This window comes from Barbatula barbatula (genome assembly GCF_947034865.1).
Source record: "Barbatula barbatula genome assembly, chromosome: 3".
In the NCBI taxonomy this organism is placed as follows: Eukaryota; Metazoa; Chordata; class Actinopteri; order Cypriniformes; family Nemacheilidae; genus Barbatula; species Barbatula barbatula.
In genome coordinates, this window is record NC_136764.1 from 9420368 (window position 1) to 9447245 (window position 26878).

Genomic DNA, 26878 nt, shown 5'->3' on the forward strand with positions numbered 1-26878 from the left:
GGAAGGCCGGGTTATTAAGTGCTAATGTGAGATGCCATTGCTCAAGTATCCTGCAGAATCTTTAATAGTCTCTCTGAGAGCCTAATGGATTAGCATCACTTCCAAAGAAAGAATCTGAGCGGCGTTTGCCAGTAATTCAGAGACACCTGTCACAGAAGAGCACAATTACCACAGTTCCCGTATCCAACAACACCCCATGCTGTCGCTCACAGATCAAATCGGAGCCAAATAAAACAGCTCCCCTGTGTTCTCTAAAGCTGCCTACTGTTGACAGAGATGCTCAGCTGTGGAGGAGCGGAAAGCTTGGCTGCTTTGAAATCTGGCAGAGGTAAACAAGCTCCAGATGACTTGCCTTTCTGAGCCATTAAAGTGACAGTTCACCCAAAAAGGAAAATTAATAATTTATTCACCCTCATATGTCATTCAAAACCTGATTGTTTTTTTTTTGCAGAACACAAAAACATATTTTGAAGTCTAACGTGTATTCAAAAGGATGAATAAATGATGCCAGAATTTCTGTACTCATAGTATTTACAGAACAGAATAGTGAAGAATATGTAAATTGGAATGGATAAGTGGCTTAACAATAAGAAATAACAATACAAAATAATGAAAAAGAAATGAGAGGTTGGGACAGTAAGGCAAGGCAGTTTTTGTGTAAGAAAATAAAGGAAAAGTATAAAGACAAACATGTATTTAAATATAGTCAGTTCTCAAAATTTTATTTAGATATTTTTCCATAATGATTTATATTATGTAAAAATACAAATACTTAATGCAAATAAATATGACAAACATCAATTATAAAATCTGTACAGTTTGCAGGTGGGGCAGTAGGATCAACCTATACTCCTGCTGAATAAGTTAAGTCAGGGTAGACATAGCGTCACTGTCAGGTCAGGTCAGGTCAGTCCAAGATTGCAATGACCAGCTGGGATTGTTCATCGTCCAGAAAAGTGCCAGCTGTCCTGTACAACTCATTCTGAGAGGAAGACTTGTTGAAAAGCGCTCCCTTTGTGATGTGAGTTTGTAATGTAGGTAATGCCTTACAGCATCCAGTTACAGTATCATTTCCGCTTTCATTTACTTTTTGAGTGCATCAATGGCAATGCCAATGATTCGTGGCATGCTCCGGTAGAATGCCTCTGTCTCCAGACCCACCAAGCTGTAAAAAGTGAAAGGTTGCCCACCAACAGTAGCCTTGATCCGTGACTGATACAAACCGTGGTCATTCTTAGAGTTCAGGTCAACCAGCACCTGACACAACACGCACAATGAGATGCATGCTAAATTAAAATACAGCATAAAAACATTTTAGGTTGTTACACTGAACTAGTTTAATGAAACTTTTGACACACACCTCTTGGAAGATCATGTTTAGGTTGTTAGAGGGAACAGCCAGGATCCAACTGTACACCTGCTTGGTAATGCTGACCAGCTGAGCAGATTCAGTTACTCCTGAGCAGACTACACATTGCAAAAAAAAAAACCTTACCAAACACATTCTTTAACATGATAAGCAACAAATAATGTATTTTTTTAAATATTCCTTTGAAACAAAAATGAACCAGAAGCGTGTTTGCTTATTTGGGAGTAAAATACCCAAATCAACTGAAAATTACCTTTGTCATCTGTTGCTCGCGTACGTCTCTTGTGCAGATCTCTCTTCCTCCTGCGAAGGGCTTCTGGAATAAAATCAAACGCATCAGATTCAAACAGGCTGTTTATTTACAAATAAAATCTTAAATATTTAAAAAAAATTCCAAGTACAGTATCTGTGGCATTTACTAAAATTAGATTTACAGTAGTTTCTCAGTTTTCATCGATTTTCTAAGAAATTTCTTTAAATATTTGTATTAAAACCAATTGTGGTTTTAATAACCAATTAACAAGCATCACATACTTTCTTGCTGAGTAATACATCTAGAACACTATTCATGTATTTCATCATAATATCCTTTAATGTGTTAGACTGGAATGAAGCTTTTCACATTGTTTACTCATACATCATTTTATAACAGAATTGTAATTTTAAGTTGAACTGTTCTTTTAAACTATAAGAACCCAAATCATATTTTATCGTCTTACTTTTGAAGAGTGGCTGAGGATTCTGGGTAGGAACAGACTTTTTATCAAGCAGTGACTCAGCAGGGCCCAGGGTTCTTAACAGTTGAGCAGATGTTTTCACAGATGCTGTATCCATATTAACTTGAGGGTATGCGGTCATCACTGGACTTCCTGTGACACTTCCTGTGTCGCTTCCTGTGAGAGCTTTAAATATCTGAGCGGTGGTATCCTGTTGGGGTATCCAAGTGGTGGGAATGCTGAATTTCCTCTGAAACAGCTGATTTTCTAATTCTGGAATGACAGGAATGCGGAGTGACTCCAGTTTGGAGCGCAGGGAAGCAATGGAGGAGAGAAGTGCTCTGTCTAGCTGATGCACAGGTGATTTCTCGATGTTTCCATCCTGAAAATGTAAAAAGAAATCAGTTTATGGTTATCCGTCCAAAAAGTTAATAGTTAGTATGTTGCTTCATCACGGGCAAAACATCATATGTTATTACAGAAATGTACCGGTATAAAGAGTTGCTCCTCCTGAGACAGTTGCTTGGAGTTCTTCAACTTATTTTGCTGATCCAGATCTTCAGCAATGTCTCTGAGGTAGTTTTCCCAGTCGTCCACCAGAGGGCCCACTTTCTGGAAGAGTGCTGGTAATTCTACCTGCTCTTTGAGAACAATAAATTGATAATAAAAAAACAAATTTAGGATGAATTAAGGTCCTGAGTTATGATGGTAATTTAACATATACAATATACCATACTTAACCATTTTCTCTGGTTATGACTTATTTTTCTGATATAACACTGCCGTCTGCAGAGCACTGTACTGTACTGTTCTCTCCATCTTGGCAGTAAATGCACAGTGTAGAACAGTTTAATGGCTGTACCTGTTTCAGGTGCGTCTCTGCGCTGTCGTGTCATATGAGCAGAGTTGTAGACATTCTCCACCAGCTGAGGAAGAGTCTGCGTGAAAAAGGTCAGATCGACATTGTCTCTAATGTAGTCATCGGCCCTCTGAAGCAGGTCCAACAGAGTCTGCAGGAAGGAATGTAACTCTACAGAGAAAAAAGGATGTGATGCAAAATGAGTGCTATTGGTAAACAAAACAAGATATACATTCAGTAATCTGATGCATTTCCATATACTTTTATATACTGTACTTGAAAATTATGTTCAAATTCATATTTGACCCTGGACCACAAAACCAGTCACAATGCTACATTTTACGAAACTGAGATTTATACATCATCTGAAAGCTTTCCATTGATGTCTGGTTTGTTAGGAAAGGACAATATTTCGCCTTTGAAAGTGATCCGTCAGAGGAGCTGTTGAAGCTATCTTCACATGGATACAAATTTCCCAAATAACAGGCAGCAGCGAGAGAAGTTTGGCCATTTTTGTTTGTGATTTTGCTGCAGCCACTCACAAAAATAACATTTTCTGAATATCTTCATGAAACGTGATCTTTACTCAATATCCTTTTGAAAAGGAAAAATCTATAATTTTTGCCCAATGTTACCTATGACATGGTTTTGTGGTCCATGGTCACATATTTTTACAATACATAATACAAATAATAAATCAATTGTAAACTGTAAGTTTTATGTTATTTTAAAGAACATTTTAAGTGATCTTGAAGTACTGGATACAGTATAAAAATTACTAAACTAGTAGTTTACTGAGACGATACTTCCAAGTGTTTTTTCATAAAGAAAAAAAATTAAGTTTGAGCTACAGTAGTTGTAAGTCTGTATTAATGGGTCAGGTGTTGGCGGAAGAGATGTGTTTTTAGCTGATTCTTTAAGATGGCTACCGAATACACTATTACTATAATTATATTATTTTCTCTTTTATCCAAAAACGTAAGAAAGAATCATTCATGGTGATAGATTGGGTGATTCAAAGGTTTGATCAATGTTCATCAACTTCATCACAGTAATAAATTCTTCTAAAACACAAGCTGCATCACTTATAGTGATAAAAAACCTGGGCAACTTACGGCACTTCTTAAATCGGCTTTGGCATTTGTCCTGAGCGAGTTGCTGGCAGTCAGAGGGGTCAAGAGTCGAAGGGCAGGACAGTGTGTAGAAGTGGCAGAGGGTGGTGAACTCTGACATCTGTTGCTCTTCAGACAGATCGGTTGTCTTAAGCAACTCAGGACATGTGGGCTCTCGACTTCCAAGAGATTCTGAGATGCGAAGAATGTAATTCCATAATTGTGTATTTAAAACTTTTCAAATGGAAAGAAAGTCAGGTTGGTTTAATAGCGTGCTAGTGTGTATGTAACATCATTAACTCACTCTGTATCTCTGTCATGACCCAGTCAGAGAAAGCAGTGACCCGTGTGTACACCCCAGGCTTTCCTTTCTCCCCACAGCCATCACCCCAAGAGGTGATGCCAAAGAGCTGAAAACGTCCCGATAAACTGTCCTGAAAAATCAGTGGTCCTCCTGAATCGCCCTGTGCATATGCAAGGTGAAAAATATAGGCGAGATGTTTTTATTCCAGGTTTGAGAGGGTTCGAAAAATGTATGTTTCCTAATTTAAATGTGGTGTTAATAAAGCAAATGAATGCTTTTAAAAAAGTATGTTGTTAAAGCAAATAAAACATTTCTAAAGCAGGTCTGGTGTTTACAATGCATGTGACTATGATACCTGACATGAGTCAATGCCTCCAGACAGGTACCCAGCGCAAAACATGGTGTTAGTGAGAAGCTCCTTTCCAAGTGCATTGCGACAGGTGGTCTGAGACAGCAGAGGTACCTTCGCCTCCATTACCACATCTGCAGAAGGACCGTCTACAAACAAAGAAAACACAGACATTGAATTAAAAACTATATTTAGCCTCAAGCATTTCGAAAATTTTAAGTCGTGTGATTTCCCTTACCCTCAAACAGCGAGCCCCAGCCGGCTACCAGACATGGTGTTCCAGTTGGTGGATCGAGGTCAGAGGGCAAACAGACAGGTGTGACCCGTTCAGACAGAATAACCGGAGAACTGAGCTCAACCAGAGCAATGTCGTTATTGAATGTCTTTGGGTTAAACTACAATGAGAAAGAAGAGAGATGCATTTAGTATCAACATATTGTTTCTACTAGCTTAACAATTATGTCTGTGTTATTAAACTAACTTGCAATTCAATTGCAATTATGTGTAAAAATTATGTTTTATTCTGAGTAAAGTTTAGGTAAACAGAAACATTTGTGAATTATGCAATGTATTTGCCTTCGGGTGGGTGATGATGCGATTGACCTTCATGACCTGCTCATCAGGGTCGGTTTTCGTGAGATCAAACTCCCCTACCACAGCCGTCCAGGAACTCTCACTGCGACTCCTAATCATAAAAGTTGTATTTATATTTCGTTTGCCCAAACAATCAGGTTGGGTATTGAAAGGGCAAATGGTTGTGTTATGATGCTTAGGCGTTTTAATTTTCATAAATATTTAAATTAATTCCTATTGCAGGCCGCACTTTTGTTCATTAGGTCCGACTGCAATTGTGCAAATCAATTTTTTATTTTACAAAGGGAATCCAATCAGGTTTCAGAACATGAACTATGATTTTACTATACAAAAGAATTGTATACTCTGACAACCAATCCTTTAAGTATATTTATCACAAGAAACTAACAATATCTCAACTTCAAAAACTTTGGAAAAGCAAGAGGGCCATTATGTTTCTTACCCAGAAAAGCAGTGGGTAGCAGTGACAACCCAAGAGCTGTCCACCAACACACCTCCACACATCAGAGCCCCGTCCAGCCGCAGGTTCACCAGCCACGGCCAACTGCCAGGTGGGGCACGAGACCCTCCCATGATACGAGAGCGAGGCTGTGTCAGATTTTGCATGATGGACAGACGCTGACCACAGACAGCTGTATGAGACAAATGATCATTCATTAAAAAAGTATAGCATGTTGAGTGATCTTTCCCTTGTATTTGTGTGTGTTTACCCTGCGTTGTGGTTTGTGTGGCGGGCTCCAGGTTCTGCATGGTGTTGAGCAGACTGCAATGCAGGACACGAGCGCTACAGCTCTCCCCCATGACTCTGATGCACGAGTCTTTGTTCAGCTGAGCAGGTGTGCAGCGGTGTCTGTAGTAGCCACAGGCTTGACTGAGCAGCCAGCTCCGCTCGCCTTCATCTGATTCCTGCTGAGCACGAAAGATCGTCTCACAGCTCGGCTCCGACTGTGTTGCTTCCAGAGATGCTATGGAACGGCCATCACTATTACTACAACTTAAATTCTTCAGTCAAATAGTTTTCAATGTGAAAATGTGTGTGCCCATGCCTACCACAGGTGCCTGTTCGCTGTCCACAGTCCTGAAACAGACAGGGCACACACCCTCTGCAGCCCGCCTCCGCCTTACTGCGGTCTGATACGGCTGAATCTACCACAGACAGGGCGCGGGACAGAGCTGCCTCCATCACTACAGTTCCTCTATCAGACAGCGCTATGGAGAGAGGCGTGCAGGTAAAAATAACTACAGGACATGGCAAAACAACCACAAAGCCAACCCACCAAGCATGTTCTATGTCGAAAACATAAAATTAGGTTTGCATAAATAATGAGTGTGAGAAATGTTTAGACTTGCAACTGGGAAGAAACCTGGAACTGACTTCTGGTTTTCAATGTACAGGGCAAATGCAACATAGTTTTTCAATAATAATTGCTTTAAAATAAAGACTAAAGAATAAATTCAGTAAGGATACTGAAGAAGAAAAAAGGGAATGCTTTCACACGAAACAAATTGACAAAAACATCAGAGAAACCAGATTCATTCTGAACTTCTGGTGCCAACTGCTGGCAGTACAGTTCAATTTAAATCTTTGAGACTAATCGGAACATCATTCAGTTGTCCCCTCTTCTCTATATGCCAGAAAGCAACACGGGACCTCTGCTGGGACCTCAATTACCGGTCCGAACTCTGGCTTTCATGCGGTGACTATGCCACACTCTCACTGTAAGAGTCTTGATTCTTGGGCATTTTAAAATCTACAGATGTCCATAAATTAAGAGTTAAGTAAAAAATATTGTACCAAAAATACACATACTGGAGTTATTTGGATCTTATTAATGACATAAAGGTAAATGTCCGAAAAATGGTACAGTCACAATCCGGCATTTCAACTCTTCATGTTTTGGTAAAACTGTATTGAACCTTTAACATCTGAAGAACATTTCTGTCTCAAAAGGTTTTTTTTGTGGCAAAAAATGTGATAAAAAGATATGAAAGAGATGGTTGTAAGGTTCATTGTGCAACAAAAACATTTTCTTCTATGGCATCACTGTGAAGAACCTTTTTAAGCACCTTTCTTTTTAAGAGTGTAAGACAACACCTGAAATTTCTAGAACAGCAAAATAAGATCTGCACCTGACAAGTAAAACAATAGATCTGAATACCTTTGAGCGTGTTCTGTGGCATCCTGTAGATCTCCCTCACTGGTGGTGCTGCACTGCTCCGACCAATCACCATCAACAGCAGTAGCAACATCAATCCCATGATTCCACTTTTCCCGAGTCTTCCTAAGAAAAATTAATTTTGAATAGACAGACTTGTTGAAAATCCAGTTTCCTTCCTGCTGTGCAAAAGATAAGTCACAGATGCGTGCATCGATACACTACGGCTTCTTTCGCAAAGGGTGCGCTGGGGGTGCGAGGGCAGCGCAAGTGTTTTCCACCTTCTGACTTGCTCAGCTATCTCCCACAGTCCCTCTTCAAGTCTCAGTTTGTGGTGGTTGCTGATGTAACCATTGAAGTGCATGGAGCATTCCTGTAGATATATGCAAGAGCATCGCTCTTTAAAGGGGTGGGCGTGCAGGGCCAATGCACTTCCAGCTGAATTCATGAGAGCGAATCGAGAGGAACTTGCCAAGGCTGGAATTGGTTTAGTTCAGTGGTGAGAGAGAAAAAGAATAGAAGGGAGGGGAAAGAAAGAGATGGTTAGGGGGCGGGTCATTTGAATTCATTAACATTGGAGAGACGGAGAGAGAGAGCATCTGTCATTCAGCCAATCTCTGAATGAGGGCATTGTGCTCCTCCCCAAGAGTTCATCAAAGCGAGCGAACGTGGCGATCACAGGCACGCCGACCTCCTTGATCACTTTCACGCTTTTATGTGCTCCATTAAACTATGGTCAGTTCAGATCATTGCATCTTTCTCAGCTCAGCCTATCCTCATTGCATAAATACACACAACATTAAAAAACAACAGCTCATCGTTTGTTTACTCAGTACTGGTTTGAGGGTTCATAGAAATGTTTGTTTCTTCCAACTTTGATGGCTATCCCAGAATCTTCATAACATTGCAAAGAATGCCAATAATATTTCATGCAATTACATTATTTTGCCTGAGTTTAATATTTGGCTTTTACAATACTAAAACAAAAATTCAAAAATTACAGATGAGAATTAAATCAAAATCACAGAATCTAAATGATTTTCCTAGACATCAAGGATATTAAATAGAGCAAATGAAAACTTAAAATGAAGAAACCTTTGCTGAAGTTTCCTGCATCTTTGATATTGCTCCCACGAAAAAGACATCTCAACAATATCTAAAACTGAGCCCAGATTTTCCCGATCAAATGTAAATGTTGCTGAAGAATTACTACTAATAATAATTCCTTACATTTTTATAGCGCTTTTCTGGACACTCAAAGTGCTTTACATGGAAGGGGCAAGGTATCTATACTCTTTTGAAGGGGGGAATCTCCTCAACCACCACCAATATAATTTAAATATAATAATCTCATCAAATTTTCCCAACTCTCCATTATTTTACCTACAGTCTACATTTATTTTTACACCTCTAAAAATAAGTCATGTGGCTAAGTAAATATCACAAAATAATATATTTTTACAGTATATTAACTTGATAAAAATAAATGTCATCATTTAACTTTTTTTTCAATGGAACATATTTTAGAAATGATTAAAAATACAACAGTTCATTTTTCTAAAATGTATATATATTATTTAAGTTTGTTTAATGCAAAAATAAGTATTTAATTAACAAATTATACTTTTAAGATAAACTTAATATTTTTGGTGAATTCTAATTTGATAAACTTGAGTTCTTAGATTTACTTAATTTTTTTATTTACATTTACACCATTTAAACAGCTTTGATTTGATTTCACAATTTAAAATGTACTATTTTTGTGTAAATGTTTTCATGTCAGCGCTATTTTAACAATCATCTTATTTGTTTCAAATTTAGGAGAAACATTTAAGACTTGGAAAACTCTATCAATTCTCTTATACAATCAGTTATAAAATAGTTCAAATTGTGTTCAAATGCGCCTTAAATATTGCATCTGTTCTAAAGATTCTAACAAAAGACATCTTATCCATATGCATAAGATGAGAAATAGAAAGAATCAAATATTATTTGTCAATAAGAATTTAAAGTGTCAATATCCCACTAGAGTATATAGACAGTTTTTCAATGGCAACAACAAATGTTATGTGTTATGTGGCCCATTCTCCACGTCCAGAACTTCTTCTGGACCAGAAGACCTCCGCTAAGAATCAATAATTGCTGAGTAGTTTCAATGTATTGATTAAATTAAATTAAATTCAAATACAATCAAATATAAATATTAATTCATATAAATTAAATATAAAACAAATTGTTATATTATCACCAGATAGAAAGTTAACTTCAGGCCAGGGACGTGCGTCTGATAAAACCATATAGACATCCCATCTCAACAACATTCAACAATGTGATCCGTGCAATAAAGTGTGACATTTTTGCTTATTGACCCTTTTGCAAATGCCCCAAATCTTTTGTGAAATAAAATTCAACATTATCTTATCAATTTAGAAAAAAACCATCATAACGACCATGACCTGATTTTTGAGTTGAATGAATCTCTTGTCTTCAATCGTATTGCCTGTTTAATAAGGTAGGACATGACGACATCACACAGGCGTTACCGAATAGCAGAACAAAGCGCAACAACAAAAAAAACGTAAGGCCAGACTTCATCAGAGCTAATGAATGATCATTTTATGCTGTCACACGGTATCAGGTTGGTAGCATCTCTTTGATGTGGCCACATGACATGCTTTGTGATGAAGTGTGGAGAGATTAGCAAATCTGTCTAAAGACCAGAGAGGAACACTGTGTAATCTACGTGTGCTGAGTCTGCAGTCAGTATATCAAAGACCCAAATTGTAGTCATCTTTGAGCCAATTTTGCGACAAACGAACACAGAGAGGACATGCGGAACAGCAGCCAGCTTTTAAACTGCTTCACACAAGCCCTATACAGACAGCATACAGTATGGGATTGAATGTGCCACGACCTCCTTTGAAATACAGCAGCAGATAAGAAAGACAGGTCGGGTTTGGTCAGAGCTAAAATCCTATTTTATGAATCAGGTAGATATCAGAATGGAGGAATCAGATAGAAGTATTTAGTTATGCTTGGTGAACAAAGTTTTAAACACTGAAAATATGATCAAAGGAACAGATCAAAAGACAGAACATATCAAACAGAAATAAGGCCCAGAAGAGTCACATTCTCCTCCTCTTCTGGCATGCAGAATAAAACCAGGAGCCGACAGCGTGGTCCAGGCGTTTCATGCGGACCCAGCACAATGATTGTGCCGTCCAACTGCCAACAGAAGCACAGAGGGATGGCACAGAATAAACAAACAGGCGGTTGGTGTTCATTTATCTTTTGCCCGGTTTCCTCCCTCCACCCTGTTGCTCTCTTTGAAGTTGCCTGATTAATCTGGCCACAGCTCCCACCCGTCTTGTCCACTTTGTGGTGCTCTACCACTTTCCTCCACAGTGAGATGCTTATCGCAGCACTAAAATTAATAACTGGAAGACTTGTGACCACAGGTACCACAGATAGTATTTTAACTTCTATCTGAGTTTGTAGCTAACAAAAGCACTAACAACTGAAATAAACTTTAAATACCAATAAATTATCAAATGTTTGCATGTTTGTATTATGTAGGATAAACACAATTCGTGCTCTATTAATGGTTACATTTTTGTTTTAAAATACATATTTAATTGAGTTTGAGAGATTGCATTTGTAAGAAAATATGCATGTTTCCACCATACCTCAGCGAGGTATCATTGAATGTAATTGCAACAATATATCATCTTAACACAAATAAAGTAGATTTATTGTGAATATAGATTATATTTAACATGTACTTTTATTAAATAGTTTTTAAAAACAAATATATAGTAATAACTAAGAAAAAAGTGTTGTTTCCTCAAATTCATGTCTTTGGTGTTACAACAATGCATGTCGCCCCTTTAAGATCTATTTGGACTACTTCCTGTGTGTAAAGGTCATTGCAAGTGCTGTTTGATCGGAGGGGTGCATTGCCAGTACATATTTTCTTATAATTTTTCTTAAAGTTAGCTATTTCTAACAATTTCTTGGGTCGTGCTTTATTAGCATCTGATATTTGACCTGCTTTGACTTGCATAACCTTATATGTTTTGCTTGTAGTCAATATTTTCCTGTAGCTCAGTAGTAAGAGCATTGCGTTAACAATGCAAGGTTGTGGGTTCTTATATCAGGGGATTGCAGATACCTATGTAAAATGTATAGGATAATTCTATGTAAGTCGCTTTGGATAAAAGCGTCTGCCAAATGCCTAAATGTAAATAAATCTGACTATGTTGATAACTTGCAGACTTTATATATATAAATAAAAAATAAATACATTTACATTTAGTAGACGCTTTTTATCCAAAGCAACTTACATTCTTAATTATATTTCCATCATGCCCCCTGATCTTGAAATCATCACGATGGCAGCCTCCACTTTAGAAAAGTTTTCTCCAAATTTGGATAATCTCAAATGGTTGTTTCACCAGTGTTTGCTTAAAATTATTTAAAAATAAAAATGCTATAAGGCTTCAACTGTAATGGATACAGCATATTAAATGGATGTATAGCTAACCTAAATGGTGTGTTTGTTAATTTAATTAAGTGTTTATATTTTCTATGACATTTGTAGTAATGACAATTTTAGAGAGAGAGATTTTTGGTCGGCCGTTATCCCTTTTAGTAGAAATGAAAGTAAACTTTCAAGTATTAGATCAGTACAGAAAAAAATAACAGTCCATCAGTGTCTTAATCTTTATTATGTGTTTAATACAACAAAAACAGTACAGCTGTTGCTTGTTCAATGCTGAAAATGTCTTTCCTTAGAAGTCATACTGCTAACATCACTTCCCAAAAAAAACCTTAGCTTTGTATGGTAGGCTAAGACCAGTTTTACTGCACTTATTCTTTTTGCTGTCCTTCTTTCTGTTGTTCCAATTGCTTCTATTATTTACCTCATTTGTAAGTCGCTTTGGATAAAAGTAAAATGTTACTTCATAACATGTATGTATTAATGATTCCAACAATATCGTTTGACCTTAAGCGAGTTCCCACTTCAGCAACCCAGAAATCTGGTAAACAACTTGATTGTATCTACACACGCTACTGCTCCACTCTTTACTCTCGGGTCATCCCTGTAGGGGATTCAATGAGGAACAGTATTATTTAAACACTATTCTCAACCAAAGTTGGCAGGATTATCATGAGCTTTGATTACAATTATAAGTAGCATATTCTCCACCACCCGTTGCAAGGGAAACAAATAACAGCCCAAATTTGGATGAATTTAATGGATTATTATCATTTATACTTATCTGGGTCAAATTCATGATTTGGGAAGATCACTTGGCATTACGAGCAGTTAGCAAGAATCAGCATGATTAGGGACTCTGGATTATGAGCATGAACTACAAACAACGTCACGTGTGACATAAAACAGGATTACCTTGACTAGACACACTCATAATGGGCAGTCGTGGCCTAATGGTTAGAGAGTCGGACTCGTGACCAGAAGGTTGCCAGTTCGATCCTCAGGGCCGGCAGGTAACGACTGAGGTGCCCTTGAGCAAGGCACCTTACCCCTACTTGCTCCCCGGGCGCTGCAGTGATAGCTGCCCACTGCTCCGGGTGTATGTGTGTTCACCACTTGCTGTGCGTGTGTTCACTACTCTCTGGATGGGTTAAATGCAGAGGGCAAATTTCAGGTATGGTTCTCCATAACTGACAAATAGGTCACTTTCACTTCACTTTCACTACACACTTACGGTGTAGCATTGGAGGAAGGTCGAAGTTGAAGCAGAGAGAAGAACAGAACATGGATTTATGGCAGTATTTGATATTCAGAAGATCAATAGTCTAAACAAAACAGCAGTTTCTTGTTGGTATAGCACCTTTGTTAAAAGGATTAATGATGCTCTATGCATCCATCAATGAGAGTATGATACTTGCATGTCTTGCTCATCAAAAGAAAGAACGTGTCCAGATGCAGTTTGTTGAGGCCTCAGTTGATCTTGGCTGGATGTGATCCAGCCAAGAGAACCAGTTGAGAGAGAACCAGTTGATGCAGATTTCTGTATCTGGAAAGACAAGGCAGAAGCTGGCACAAATTTAGGGGTACGGGTGAAGAGAAAAGAGAGAAAAGAGAGAAAACACAGTGACGGTGGTCTCTTTTTAGCTGTAAGGATGTCACATCCTACAGATGTGACTGACCCAATCGAGAGATGGCACCTTTGGAGGGAAAGTTAATGGTCTTTGTCATCCAGCATTTGTTTTGCATGTGGATGTTCAGTAAGAAAACGTCTAAGCGTTTAATAAATCTTGTATATACTATATCAATAATTTTTACTTTTACTTTTTCATATTAATCACAGAAGCTCTACAACGCCAGCTTGTCTTGACTGGTTTGTTTACCGAGACTGCGTTCAATTTGAAAGGGTTCATACAAAGTGTTCACTGCTTCCTTCTACCTGAGCCCGGGATATCCGTTGAAGTTGACTTCACTGACAAAAAACGCTCAATTGTAATGCCCTGCAAATTCTTTAAAGAAAGAGATTATAATATAAATACATTTTGTAAAATGTAGAAATATACATAAACCTACCATGCATTATGTATCTAATCTATATAATCTTAACTTGTGTTTATACTTTTAATTGATTTGACTGATGCAGCTTTATTTGAAACTCCACTGTTATGCAAAAATACATTTTAATTTGGTTGAAGATGCTGCTTTTTACCAGTTTTACATTAGTTTGTATAATAATAGCAAAATGGATGAATCCTTACACATATGAAAACTTATTTTTAATAGCACAAAATATAAATACAAAAAAATCTATGCGTCATCTCTATTAGCCTACATAATAACATTATTACAACAAATAAAAAATGTTTTATGTGAAGCAAACAACAATATTTAATATAATTAACAATAATTAAATAAACTTTCACAATAAACCTAAGGCATAAGTTACCTTAACTCGTGCTTAGTTTTCTGACTCGTGACGCGCGCTCAATTACAGTTGGGTGCATTTCCACTTCTGGCGAATTCTGGAATCTCACTTTAGACGTCGAAAAACCCTGTAAAGTCCACTTCACAGTCCACTTACGTCCAAATGAAACGTACCTACACTTCCATAACACTCGGGTCATTATGAGGAAACCGAGACTGCAAGTTTGCCAAATTATCATAAATTATCATACTTCTAAATTATTATATTAGCCTTTCTGTATGAGACTGACATCTGGTGGTCATGTTTATGATCAACGGCACTGTTTTGAAAACAGGAACTTCGAGGGAAAAAACGAAAGCAAGCTGTCGCGCCGAATCGTTCTGTTTTATCCTCATTTCTGCGACATACAGTGAAATGGCAGAAGCCAGTATTTCAGTGGATCAGGATCAGTTCAGTTGTTCAATCTGTCTGGATCTACTAAATGATCCAGTGACTAACTGTGGACACAGTTACTGCATGAGCTGTATTACGGATTACTGGGATAAAGAGAGACCACACCTGCCCTCAGTGCAGACAGACATTCACTACAAGACCTGTTTTAGGTAAAAACACCATGCTGGCCGAAGTGGTGGAGAAACTGAAGAACACTAAACTGTTATCACACTGTTATGCTGGACCTGGAGACGTGGAGTGTGACGTCTGTACTGAGAGAAAACACAAAGCTGTCAAGTCTTGTCTGGCGTGTCTCAACTCATACTGTCAAAGTCATCTAGAACAACATGAGAATTTATTCAAAGGCAAGAGACACAAAGTGTCCGATGCCACTGGAAGACTTCAGCAGATGATCTGCTCTCAGCATGATAAACTACTTGAGTTTTACTGTCGTACTGATCAGTGCTGTATATGTTATCTATGCATGGCAGTCAAGCACAAAAAACATAATACTGTATCAGCTGAAGAAGAGAGGATTGAGGAACAGGTAAGAGCTGAAAAAACGGAAAGATGTGTTAATGTGATGAACACATAGTTTATTATTTCCACATTCAACAGAAACAACTGAAGGAAACACAAAGTAAATACCAGCAGAGGATTCAGGAGAGACAAAAGGAGCTCCAGGAGATGAAAAAGACTGTGAATATTCATAAGGTGAGTTTTGATCAGAGGACTGGAAGCTGCTTGAAGAGCTCTTTACAACTGAGCTGAGAGAATTCATTGATTCTAGTGGTCTCTCTCTCTCTCTCTCTCTCTCTCTCTCTCTCTCTCTCTGTCGTAAAAGCGCTCTGCACAGGCAGCAGTGGAGGACACTGAGAGGATCTTTACTGAACTGATCAGCTCGATTGAGAGAAGTCGCTCTGAGGTGATAAAGCTGATCAGAGATCAGGAAAAGGCTGCAGTGAGTCGAGCTGAAGGACTCTTGAAGCGTCTGGATCAGGAGATCGATGATCTGAGGAGGAGAGACACTGAGCTGGAGCAGCTTTCGCACACAGATGATCACATCCTTTTCCTCCAGGTAACAGGGTATCAGAGTATATATAATTAAGTATACACAAGACAATGAGTGTGAAGTGTACTTGTGTGCACTTGAGAAGGAACCTGTTGTGTTTCATTCACCGTTCTCAGGGAACATTTGTAACCAGATACGTTTATGTTTGTGTTGTTTGTTTTTGTGTCTGTGTAGAGTTTCAAGTCTCTATGTGTTCCTCCTGGATCTAATGACTCATTTTGCATCACTCTCAGTTCTCTCCTTTCCTTTGATGATGTACAAAAGAGTAAAGAGAAACTGGAGTGTCTGTGCAGAGAAAAGATAGAAAAGATATTTGATAGAGGTAAAGCAACTATTACAAACATACACATAATAAGTATATCATCTTAAGATGCTGATAAAAATATAAAGTCATAATATGCATTTAGTCGGTGTAAACCCATGGTTTCCAGGCAGATTAAAACATTGACATTTTGTATTTCAAATTTCTCCCAGAGTATTGTCAGGTCACTGTGAATCCAAACACAGCCCAGAAATGTCTCCATTTTTCTGAGCAAGGAGTAAGTACTTACACAATCAGCAGGAAGGGAGGGGCTTAGTAATTGTTGTCTAGTCCGCATTTTAAGTTTAACATTTAAAAGGACAGTTTCTTCTGTCTTCATTCTTACCACCCTCAAGTTGTTCTAAATCAATATACATTTCTTGGTTCCGATGAACACAGAGAAAGATATTTGGAAGAATGCTTGTAACCAAAGAGTTATTGGTCACCAGTGACTACCATAGTCAAAAATGCCTCAGAACTGTTTCCTTTGGTTTCCTTTTAAATATTCTTTAAAATATGTTATTTTATGAGCTTGAAGCACATTAACATGTTGTGTATGAACTCTGGGTGAGAAGCTCAACAAGAAGGAGCTCACTAAACAACTGGACAGGTTGTTGCAGGAGAAACCCGACAACCAGACCATATGTGACTGGATAGAGGTGAGCTTTTGTATTTTGGCTAGGGATTTAGGCTCATTGAAAAGTTACCATATGGGGAGAGTCCACCTAAAAGCAGTCTTTGCACATTAAAGGCCAACCTATTTGAGCAGCAGATAAGCTCCCATGAGTTTGTGCGGGCACTTATGACGTCTGTGTGTCAATCGGCCATTACACGTAAGAGAATCCTCTATGTGCGATCCACATTCCTTAGTTTTACCTGTTCCTGGTGTTTCATTGCATTGGTCATTCATGAATCTGTACAGGTGTCATCTCTTACAAGGTGGATGTGTCTCAGCTTAGTCAAAGAACCGGACTGTTATCTAAGTACCTGTGTGATGAAGAGAAGGAGTTGCAGGCGCTCTATGCTCTCCAGGCTCTCGTGGTGACAATGAAGCAGCCCTCAAGTGAGTTCCTTTTTTAATTCCTCCCATAGCATTCACGGGCCTTTTGATTTCTCTTAAGAATGTAGCTGAATAATGATTGACTTTTACCAGATTTGCTGCACATGTTCTTTGACTGCCTATACGATGAGGACATTATAAAGGACGAAGTTTTCTTCAAATGGGAGTCCAGCAAAGACCCGGGAGAGAGGCTGGGAAAGGGTGTGGCCCTGAAGTCCGTCACTGCCTTCTTTACCTGGTTACGAGAGGCTGAGTTTGACGAGTTAGAACTGGACTAAAACAAGCACACCCCTGCTAAACTCAAGCGAAATGATCTTTACATTATTTACAATAAATTGATAGAGAAATTGAAAATTACTCCAGCCATGGGTTTATTAAATTAATGTGAATGTATTTATATCTCATGGGAACCTATATTTATATTTTTTGGCTCCCTCCTTGTACAGTGCAATTAGCAAGTGGAGGATACAGTGAATAAATACAGAATACAATATTAGGGAAATATTATACAGTGGGCATTGACAAATGAAAATACTTAACAGTAGGTATGTACTTATGAAAATATAACAGTAGGTATGCACTATGAACAATATATACAGATGGCTATATACTATGAACATTAATGTACAGGTGGCTTTGAACAGATAATAATTTAAACTAAACAATAGTGCAAGTGACTTAAGTGTGCATAAGTTATAGACATTAGCTATTAAAGTTGCAGTGCAATAGGTGAGTTAATGCAGTTGTTGAAGTTATAGTGCAATAGATGAGTAGATGCAGTTAATAGAGTTACAGTGCAGTAGATAAGTTAGTGCAGTTATTGAAGTTACAGTGCAGTAGATAAGTTAATGCAGTTATGAAAGTGGTCCATTAGTGCAAATGAGCATTCGGTATAATATTTCTGGTGTGCAAGTGAGCAGAATAGAGTGCAAATGATGCTGTGTGTATGTAAACAGTCCGGTAGAGCAGATAACATGAAGTACTGGTGTGTACAGTTCAGTCATGCATGGCAGCCCTGTAGTGCAATGTAAACAATGTTATAGCAGCATTAAAGTTAAAGGTATGAGGGGTAGTGGAATCAGTGGGGGGCAGAGTTCAATAATGAAACAGCTCTGGGAAAAAGGCTGTTTCTTAGTCTGCTGGTTCGGAGGCACCGGAAGCGCCTAGCGGAAGGCAGGACAGTAAACAGTCTTTGAGCGGGCTGAGAGGAGTCCTTGAGAATGCTGCAAGCTCGACACAGAAAGAAGGGATGCTGGTGAGCCTTCTTGACCAGGCATGAGGTGTTGGTGGTCCAGGACAGGTCCTCCGAAATATGAGTCCCCAGGAACTTAAAACTGGAAACACGTTCAACAGCCATCCCATTAATGTGGATTGGGTTATGTGTGCCTCCTTTCACCTCCCTGAAGTCCACGATGATCTCCTTTGTCTTGGATTCGTTAAGGAGCAGGTTGTTGTCTGAGCACCATGTGACCAGGTGCCGGACCTCCTCCCTGTATGCAGTCTCATCGTTGTTGCTGATGAGACCAATCACCATTGTATCGCCTGCAAACTTGGAGTTAGATCCGTTCACAGGGAAAGGGGCTCAGTGTGCAGCCCTGTGGAACACCAGTGTTGAGGGTGATGGTGGCGGAGCAGATGTGGCCTATTCGTCAAAAGCTGAGGCCTGTTCCTCAAGACATCCATAATCCAGTTGCAGGTATTGTTAATGCCTAGGTTTCCAAGTTAGATGATTAGCTTGGAAGGGATGACGATATTGAATGCAGAGCTGAAGTCTACAAACAGCATGCGTGCATAAGTGTCCTTATTGTCCAGATGTGTGAGCACGGAGTGCAGCGCCATAGACACTGCATCATCTGTGCTCCTATTGCTATGGTAAATTTAATTGTGGTTTCCCATACCAGGAGTCGAACCCAGGCCACCTGGGTGAAAACCAGGAATCCTAACCGCTAGACAGTTCATCTTATTAAGCTAAATTGTCAAACTGTGCATAAACACGCTATGTGTTAACAGCTGTCATTATTCCAGACCGATAGTTCCCATTTTCACCTCCTTCATTATGCTGATATCTTAAACTCTCATGCAAATGTCCTCACAAAACAAATGTGAGATAAATGCAGAATCAGTATTTGTCATTTAAAACGCACCATTCAATTACATGAAAAGGTAACCCTCAATCTTTGTGCTCATTCTGATGACTTGAAATAGGTTTGTGCTTAGTTGTACAGTTAAAGCTAGAAATAAACACTAAGCATAATGCAGTTGAATGTTTAAACCGATATAGGCTAATATGTTTTGGGTGTTTAACAATGGATGTTCATGTTTCTAATAAAATAAAAGCTTTACATTTCACTCTTCTAACGAAACAACAGGATTTCTTCAGGTCTATGTAAAGTCCTCCTTCCGAAACGCTCTGATTGGTAAAGCTGACGAGGTCTTATGTCTAAAATAGACTTGCAATATAAAGCGTTTTTATATAAAGTCAAACACCCCAAAACATACTCAAAGCTTCAAAAACAGCGAAATAATTTCTCCTTTAAAACGTAGATGCGGATTCATTCGCAGAGTTATTACTTACCAGGACTCAGCAGTGCAGATTCGACACACCGCCATATTCCCGCCCACGTTCTCTGGTTTGTTACATAGATTTGAGTGAAGTCCCATTCAGCCAATCACAAGTGAGTGTTAACCTACGAGGCGAATCGTGTTTTCCTTTTCCTGAAATCTGTTTGTCCAAACTAATGAGCGGGAACAGCGGCTGTTGTATTGTGTTGTAGCGGCAACTGAAGTCGGGTCCTATGGGCACAGATGAAAGGTATGGACCATATATACGCGTTAAAAACAAGCTGCTGTGGTGTCGATCATGTGTGATTCGAGTATGCGGAAGTAAGGGCGTTTACAGGATAAAAGTTCAGAGCTCGCGATCACTGCAGTTGAACCTCTGAGAGGAACGGATGATTCATGCGCGTGCACGAATATTACATGTAATATTATAATTGAACGTTTTCGATGTCCCGCGGTACAGACCCGCACGTGACGGTCCAGGCATTGGCATGTCCCGTGTCATGAGGTTTCCCTCTGTTATTTAAAGTATTTGACGTAAGGATTTTTAACGTCATCAACCCTGAACCCTGACCTCTATGACAAGAATAGACGCGAATATTGTGCTTCAAAAGAACGTTTGAATATCTGTGTGTGTCATTGAAACACGTCTGTTTAGCACAGCAGTTCAAATCTAAGACTAATAATACATTTGAATGTTATTTCTCATAAATATTCCGACTATACATTGTAATCTGGTGAATTAAAGTCTCAATGTCCTGCTGAAACAGCAACATCAGCAAAACCTTGTTTCCTTAAAGTAAATATACGTGTGTATGTGTGACAGTATCTTTTAAAATGCCGCCTCCGCTCCTGGCTAAAGACTAATCTGAATCGTTCTCTAACATCTCCAGTTCACACCAACAGTGATTGACACCTTCAGTAAAGCTCCTCCTACATCAAACCACCAATAAATACCAGAAAGCAACAAGCAGAAGAATCACTTCAGGTGTAAGAACTGAAATCTTCACACAGTTGTTGGAGTTTGTGGAAGAGAAGCTTGAGAACACGAGAGATCCAGAACTACACACAACAGAAACTCAGAGGACTAAAGAACACAGAGGTTGGTTTCTGTTTTTAAATCTTTATTACAGATTGGATTTAAAATCTAGATTATAAATTTAGTGATTGTTGGTGGACAATAAATGCAGAAAATTAGCAATAAAATAAATTTCATTAATAATATGGCAATAGGTTGACCCCCCTTTCCGCTTTGTTTTTAAATAGCTTTTTTTACACATTTTCATCAGTCTATTTTTTTATTGTCTTATTGGAAAAAACATGAATGCATTTGTTCTTCTACCTGACCAGAACACGGACGTGATGATTTTAATTATAGGACATATAATTCAATGACACAACTTTTTTTTCAAATAAACATGAATTTGTTCTCTGGCTTGAACAAATAATATTTTAACATAGAAATAATAATTCTATTGCTTTTTCTGCTGGAAATCTCATTACCATAAAGCGTCCCGCTACATCTGAGTGCATTTTATGTTGTAATTTAAACAGAGTAAAGTTAAAATATTCTCTTAGGATGTGGTCAATTTACATGGCAAACACTTTTATCCAAAGCAATACTCAGTGCACTGAATGACTGAGTTAGCTGAAAATGAAACAATGATCTTGTCTTGTGATGTTGTTTTATACAATTGTAAAACTGTGTTTAACGGATAGTTTTGTTCACTTCAGATATGATGGAAGTGAATAAGGACAGTCAAGAAGAAGTAAAAGATGCTGATCAGAAACATCAACGTGCACAAAGATTCCAGAAAGTTTCACTGGAAGAAGCTCTGAGAACAGGAGACAAAAAGAGTGAAAAACAGCACATGAGAATTCACACAAGGGAGAAACCTCACGCATGTCTACAGTGTGGAAAGACTTTTACACAAACAAGTGACCTAAAGATTCATATGAGAATTCACACTGGAGAGAAACCTCACGTATGTCTACAGTGTGGAAAGACTTTTAGAAAAACAGGTCACCTTAAGAGACACATGCAAATTCACACTGGAGAGAAACCTCACGCATGTCTACAGTGTGGAAAGACTTTTACACAAACATATCACCTTAAGACACACATGAGAATTCACACTGGAGAGAAACCTAACGTATGTCTACAGTGTGGAAAGAGTTTTACAGGCACAAGTGACCTTAAGAAACACATTAGAATTCACACTGGAGAGAAACCTAACGTATGTCTACAGTGTGGAAAGAGTTTTACAGGCACAAGTGACCTTAAGATACACATGAGAATTCACACTGGAGAGAAACCTCACGCATGTCTACAGTGTGGAAAGAGTTTTACACAAACAGGAAACCTTCAGACACACATGAGAATTCACACTGGAGAGAAACCTCATGTATGTCTACAGTGTGGAAAGACTTTTACACAAACAGGAAACCTTCAGACACACATGAGAATTCACACTGGAGAGAAACCTCATGTATGTCTACAGTGTGGAAAGAGTTTTATAGGCACAAGTAACCTTAAGAAACACATGAGAATTCACACCGGAGAGAAACCTCACGCATGTCTACAGTGTGGAAAGACTTTTACACAAACAGGTGACCTAAAGATTCATATGAGAATTCACACTGGAGAGAAACCTCACGCATGTCTACAGTGTGGAAAGACTTTTAGAAAAACAGGTCACCTTAAGAGACACATGCAAATTCACACTGGAGAGAAACCTCACGCATGTCTACAGTGTGGAAAGACTTTTACACAAACAGGAAGCCTAAAGACACACATGAGAATTCACACCGGAGAAAAACGTCAGACATGTCTACAGTGTGGAAAGAGTTTTACAGGCACAAGTGACCTTAAGATACACATGAGAATTCACACTGGAGAGAAACCTCACGTATGTCTACAGTGTGGAAAGAGTTTTACAGGCACAAGTGACCTTAAGATACACATGAGAATTCACACTGGAGAGAAACCTCATGTATGTCTACAGTGTGGAAAGAGTTTTACACAAACAGGAAACCTTCAGACACACATGAGAATTCACACTGGAGAGAAACCTCACGTATGTCTACAGTGTGGAAAGAGTTTTACAGGCACAAGTGACCTTAAGAAACACATGAGACTTCACACTGGAGAGAAACCTCACGCATGTCTACAGTGTGGAAAGAGTTTTACACAAACAGGAAACCTTAAGACACATATGAGAATTCACACCGGAGAAAAACCTTACGCATGTCTACAGTGTGGAAAGACTTTTACACAAACAGGTGACCTAAAGATTCATATGAGAATTCACACTGGAGAGAAACCTCACGTATGTCTACAGTGTGGAAAGACTTTTAGAAAAACAGGTCACCTTAAGATACACATGCAAATTCACACTGGAGAGAAACCTCACGTATGTCTACAGTGTGGAAAGACTATTACAGATCCGAGTAACCTTAAGAGACACATGAGGCTTCACACTCGAGCGTAACCCTTCAATGGATCAGTGCAGTAAAACGTAGGGCTGTACGATGATGGTAAAATGATCATCATGATTATTTTGTCATTGAGAACTTTGGTTTTTAATTTCACTTGAGTGTTTATTAGGCCTATACTTTACAGCCAGTGAAAATGTTATAATCTGCTGCCATTGAACTTCTTCAACATGGTATTTCAAACCACGCAAACAATAATCTATAAAAATGTCGAAACAGAAATGAAAATGTTGTGACCTTCGGAATGAAACCTTGCTGCTCCTTTTTTTATATAAATCCTTATTATTGGTAACTCTTCATGTTTGTCTGTGTGTTTTGCAAGAGAGTATTAAAATAGTACAAATGCTGTGAAAAAATGTGCTCTTATTTCCTGTTAAGTGGCCATTTACAACCATTACAAGATACAACCATGATTTTCTGACGCTATCGGGAGTTTAGTGTTTGCTTTTAAAACATTATTGTCACCACGATTGTGCTAAATTAATTGCACATTTAATACACAGCTCGTTGGAATGCCTGATTCTGATTGGCCAGTCGCGACATTTGCAGGTTGGTTATTCCCAAATAACAACCGCTCAAATGACTGATAACACAATGTAATAACATATATTACATGATATTTACAACTTATTAAACCAAATTGCCTGTTCATGACATATGAACGTCCTTTCTGACCAAACTGAAAGTAAACGGCTCAACATCTGTAATCTGTATGAATTTCTTTCTATATCACCTTCAAACCGTCGGTAGAGACTGTCTCCAAACCCACCTTTATAGTTTGGTACAAAAAGAGGTTCTGGTGACCTATCTATTTAATTTTGTTATAATTCAGCTGTTAGGGGTGAATTTATCTGTTTCCATTATATTAAGCCTTAAAGTGCTGCATAATTTAGGTCATGGTCACATTTACATTACCAATTTACAAGTAGTCAACATTTTGTCATCACGCTAAACAGTACCGTTAGTTTTCAAGGCCATGCTACTTAGAGGATTAAAGCTGTAGTAAGCAAATGAGAGAATGAACAATAGGATTTTTATAGACACAAGACAAAGACTTGGTTATTGGTTAGTCAAATAAATGCAGAACATGTCTGCCGTTTGGGTGGATGCTGGTTGTTCATTCCACCACAAGGGATCCGAATGAGTAAAGGTTTTTGGAGGCGATTTGTTGCCTCGCTGTCGCTCATTTTCAGACTGAAGATGACCGGAAGGGATGTAGACCTGGAGCAGAGAGTTAAGGTCACTTTATTGACAGGTGGAATGCCGCTGCTGTCCGCCGTTTGTCGGTCTGAGCTAACTTGATCACGTCAAGATATTTATTTTAGTGGAAAAAGTTCTGTTAAAATAAAATGTAAATTTCTCACACAGCAATACTTAACTTTATTTGAAACGACAAAATGATTTAAATTAAGATTATGTCACGATCGTCAGCTGGAGTGCCCATGAACTCCAGTAGAGGTCCCTTCACTAAGGACTCTTTTTGTGTCCTTTCCCATTTTCAACTCCATTTCCCATAATCCTCGGACTAATCACCACCAGGTATTTCCAATTCCACTCCCTATATAATCTGGTTCCAGACTCTCAATCAAAGTAAAGTCTTTTTAAGCCTGTCTGACATTTCAGAGTTGTCCCTGTTGTTTTTGATCTCGGATTGCTTATACCGACTGTGATGACCTGCCCCGACCTCTGCTTGTTAGTGTTTTTGGATATCCCCTGACATACCTGACGCTGTTCTCTGACCTCTGCCCGTTTGACCATTCTTTATAATAAAATACTGCATATGGATCCGAACGTCTCTGACTCCACATTACAGATCGACATCATTCAATGTTTATGTACACAGTAAAACTGTAAACCAATTTTCAACGGCAAAACACTGTTCTTTTAAAAAACGGTTAAATAATGTTAATTTACAGCCATTGATCTGTAAATTAATTACTCGCTAGTAAAATTAGAACATTCAACCGTAAATCTGTTTACGGCATTTAACCATAAAGAGCTGTATAGCAAACAAAGGCAATCAGAGTTCATTTATATGAACTCTGATTGTCTATATAGTTATAGATTGTCTATATAGTTTATATCTATATTTAGTCTGGATTTATACATTTAAACAGAGTAATTCAAAACATTACTGTGATAATTTTTCCTAATTCTCTTCCCTTTCCTTTATAATAAAAAAAACTTACTAACCTCACTATTCTTAGCTTTGTATACTGTGCTAGGCTTTAATGGACTAGTTTGATGCACTTATGTATTTTGTTGCCTATGTTGTTATAATTGCTTCCAATGTTTCCTCATCTGTAAGTCGCTTTGGATAAAAGCTTAATGAGTAAATGTAAATGTAATTTACACAATCCTTTATTACAAAGTAAAAGAAGTTTGCAGAGTAAGTAATATACAAGTTATACAATTTAACTTTGCCCTCAGTTAAAAGAATTTCCCCATGGACAAATAATTAAAGGGATAACATAATTAAATCCCCTATTTAAAGGTTTTTTTCAGGGGTGAAACAAAATAACCCCATGTTTTACTCAACCTTAAAGTATCGGTGTCATCAGACAAATACAGTCGGTGATAGAGAATTTATAAAGTTTGGAAGAGAAAGGCTAACGGGTATGATAACTCAGAATGTATTCATAAAAAATACACCCTTTTTTGTTGAACCTAGACGCTTCGTTGGAATTCAACCAGAACGAGTCTCCAATACCTGCAGAGGAAAGGTAGTCTCCAAGAAGACCGGCAAGGTGGTGAGTAAAAATATTCATCAGTTAATCCAAAGGTTGCCTCTCTACTGAAGAATCTCATGGATTAGACACACACACACACACACACACACACACACTCACACAGATAGCTTGTAATGCACACAGTTTGGGCTTTTCCTGGCACCAGAGATGTTATATAATGTGCAGGGTTACAGTTTTCCGTGCATGAGAGAGCTTGTGATGCACTTGTGCACTGGTTTTTTCTTGCAGAAATTGCTATGCGTGTGAGTGTTCAAAACCAGTGCACGAGTTGTTCCCGCTTACTTGTTATTAAGGTTTCAATGAGATGACTGACCCTGGTAATGTCACAAAGACTATTCTAGCGGAGGTAGAGGTCGTCTCTGGATGCAAAAGAAATCCGTGCAGATGTTATGCATTCTGTTATAAAAGCAGGCCGTTTTATTAAGTGTAATTCTTCTTTTTCTTCCACTTCTCTGTGTTGCTGAACACACCGCTTTTTTATAATTCTGAGCTCCATTGTCTTTCTCATGGATCAGCATAGTCGTGGCTGTTACACGAAAATTCACGAGTTACACGAGCAGAGCATCATCATGCAACAAGTCTGCGTTATTTTTGGGGCAACTTGTTTGACGTGACCATCGACACACAGTGCACATTTCATTCATTTTAAACACCGTGGCGAGACTGTAGCTTTCCAGGAGCAGGGTTGGAGATACCTTCTATAGATACTCTGCTTAAAGTTTTTTTTCCTATCTTTCAGACTACCAGACCTGCGTCTGGAGTTGGTCACAGATGGTGGAAAGTTCTTTGCCTATTCAAGTTTTAATAAAACAATGTTTTTTACTGTTTTA

The 26878-nt window shown here is 38.4% G+C and overlaps 3 protein-coding genes across 3 annotated transcripts; 2 read left to right on the forward strand and 1 right to left on the reverse strand.

Moving 5' to 3' along the window:
* Positions 1 to 389: 389 nt before the first annotated feature.
* prss56 (serine protease 56) lies at positions 390 to 6486 on the reverse strand (the record flags this gene model as incomplete). The annotated part of the gene is made up of 14 exons (XM_079453651.1): positions 390 to 1257; positions 1361 to 1467; positions 1623 to 1685; positions 2089 to 2467; positions 2575 to 2726; positions 2948 to 3115; positions 4060 to 4248; positions 4361 to 4520; positions 4716 to 4858; positions 4948 to 5104; positions 5286 to 5394; positions 5746 to 5935; positions 6014 to 6268; positions 6354 to 6486. 14 exons carry the CDS (start codon positions 6484 to 6486, stop codon positions 1084 to 1086), a joined length of 2379 nt encoding a protein of 792 aa, XP_079309777.1. The 3' UTR covers positions 390 to 1083.
* Positions 6487 to 14694: 8208 nt separating this feature from the next.
* LOC306891494 (E3 ubiquitin-protein ligase TRIM47-like) lies at positions 14695 to 17594 on the forward strand. The gene is made up of 9 exons (XM_079451788.1): positions 14695 to 15358; positions 15430 to 15525; positions 15656 to 15889; positions 16058 to 16205; positions 16358 to 16422; positions 16760 to 16843; positions 16936 to 17017; positions 17107 to 17247; positions 17338 to 17594. Exons 1-9 carry the CDS (start codon positions 14993 to 14995, stop codon positions 17520 to 17522), a joined length of 1401 nt encoding a protein of 466 aa, XP_079307914.1. The 5' UTR covers positions 14695 to 14992; the 3' UTR covers positions 17523 to 17594.
* A 2357-nt stretch (positions 17595 to 19951) lies between these two features.
* LOC306891491 (uncharacterized protein) lies at positions 19952 to 23642 on the forward strand. The gene is made up of 3 exons (XM_079451785.1): positions 19952 to 20056; positions 20697 to 20905; positions 21538 to 23642. The coding sequence occupies exon 3, from the start codon at positions 21540 to 21542 to the stop codon at positions 23292 to 23294; it is 1755 nt and encodes a 584-aa protein (XP_079307911.1). The 5' UTR covers positions 19952 to 20056; positions 20697 to 20905; positions 21538 to 21539; the 3' UTR covers positions 23295 to 23642.
* Positions 23643 to 26878: the final 3236 nt, after the last annotated feature.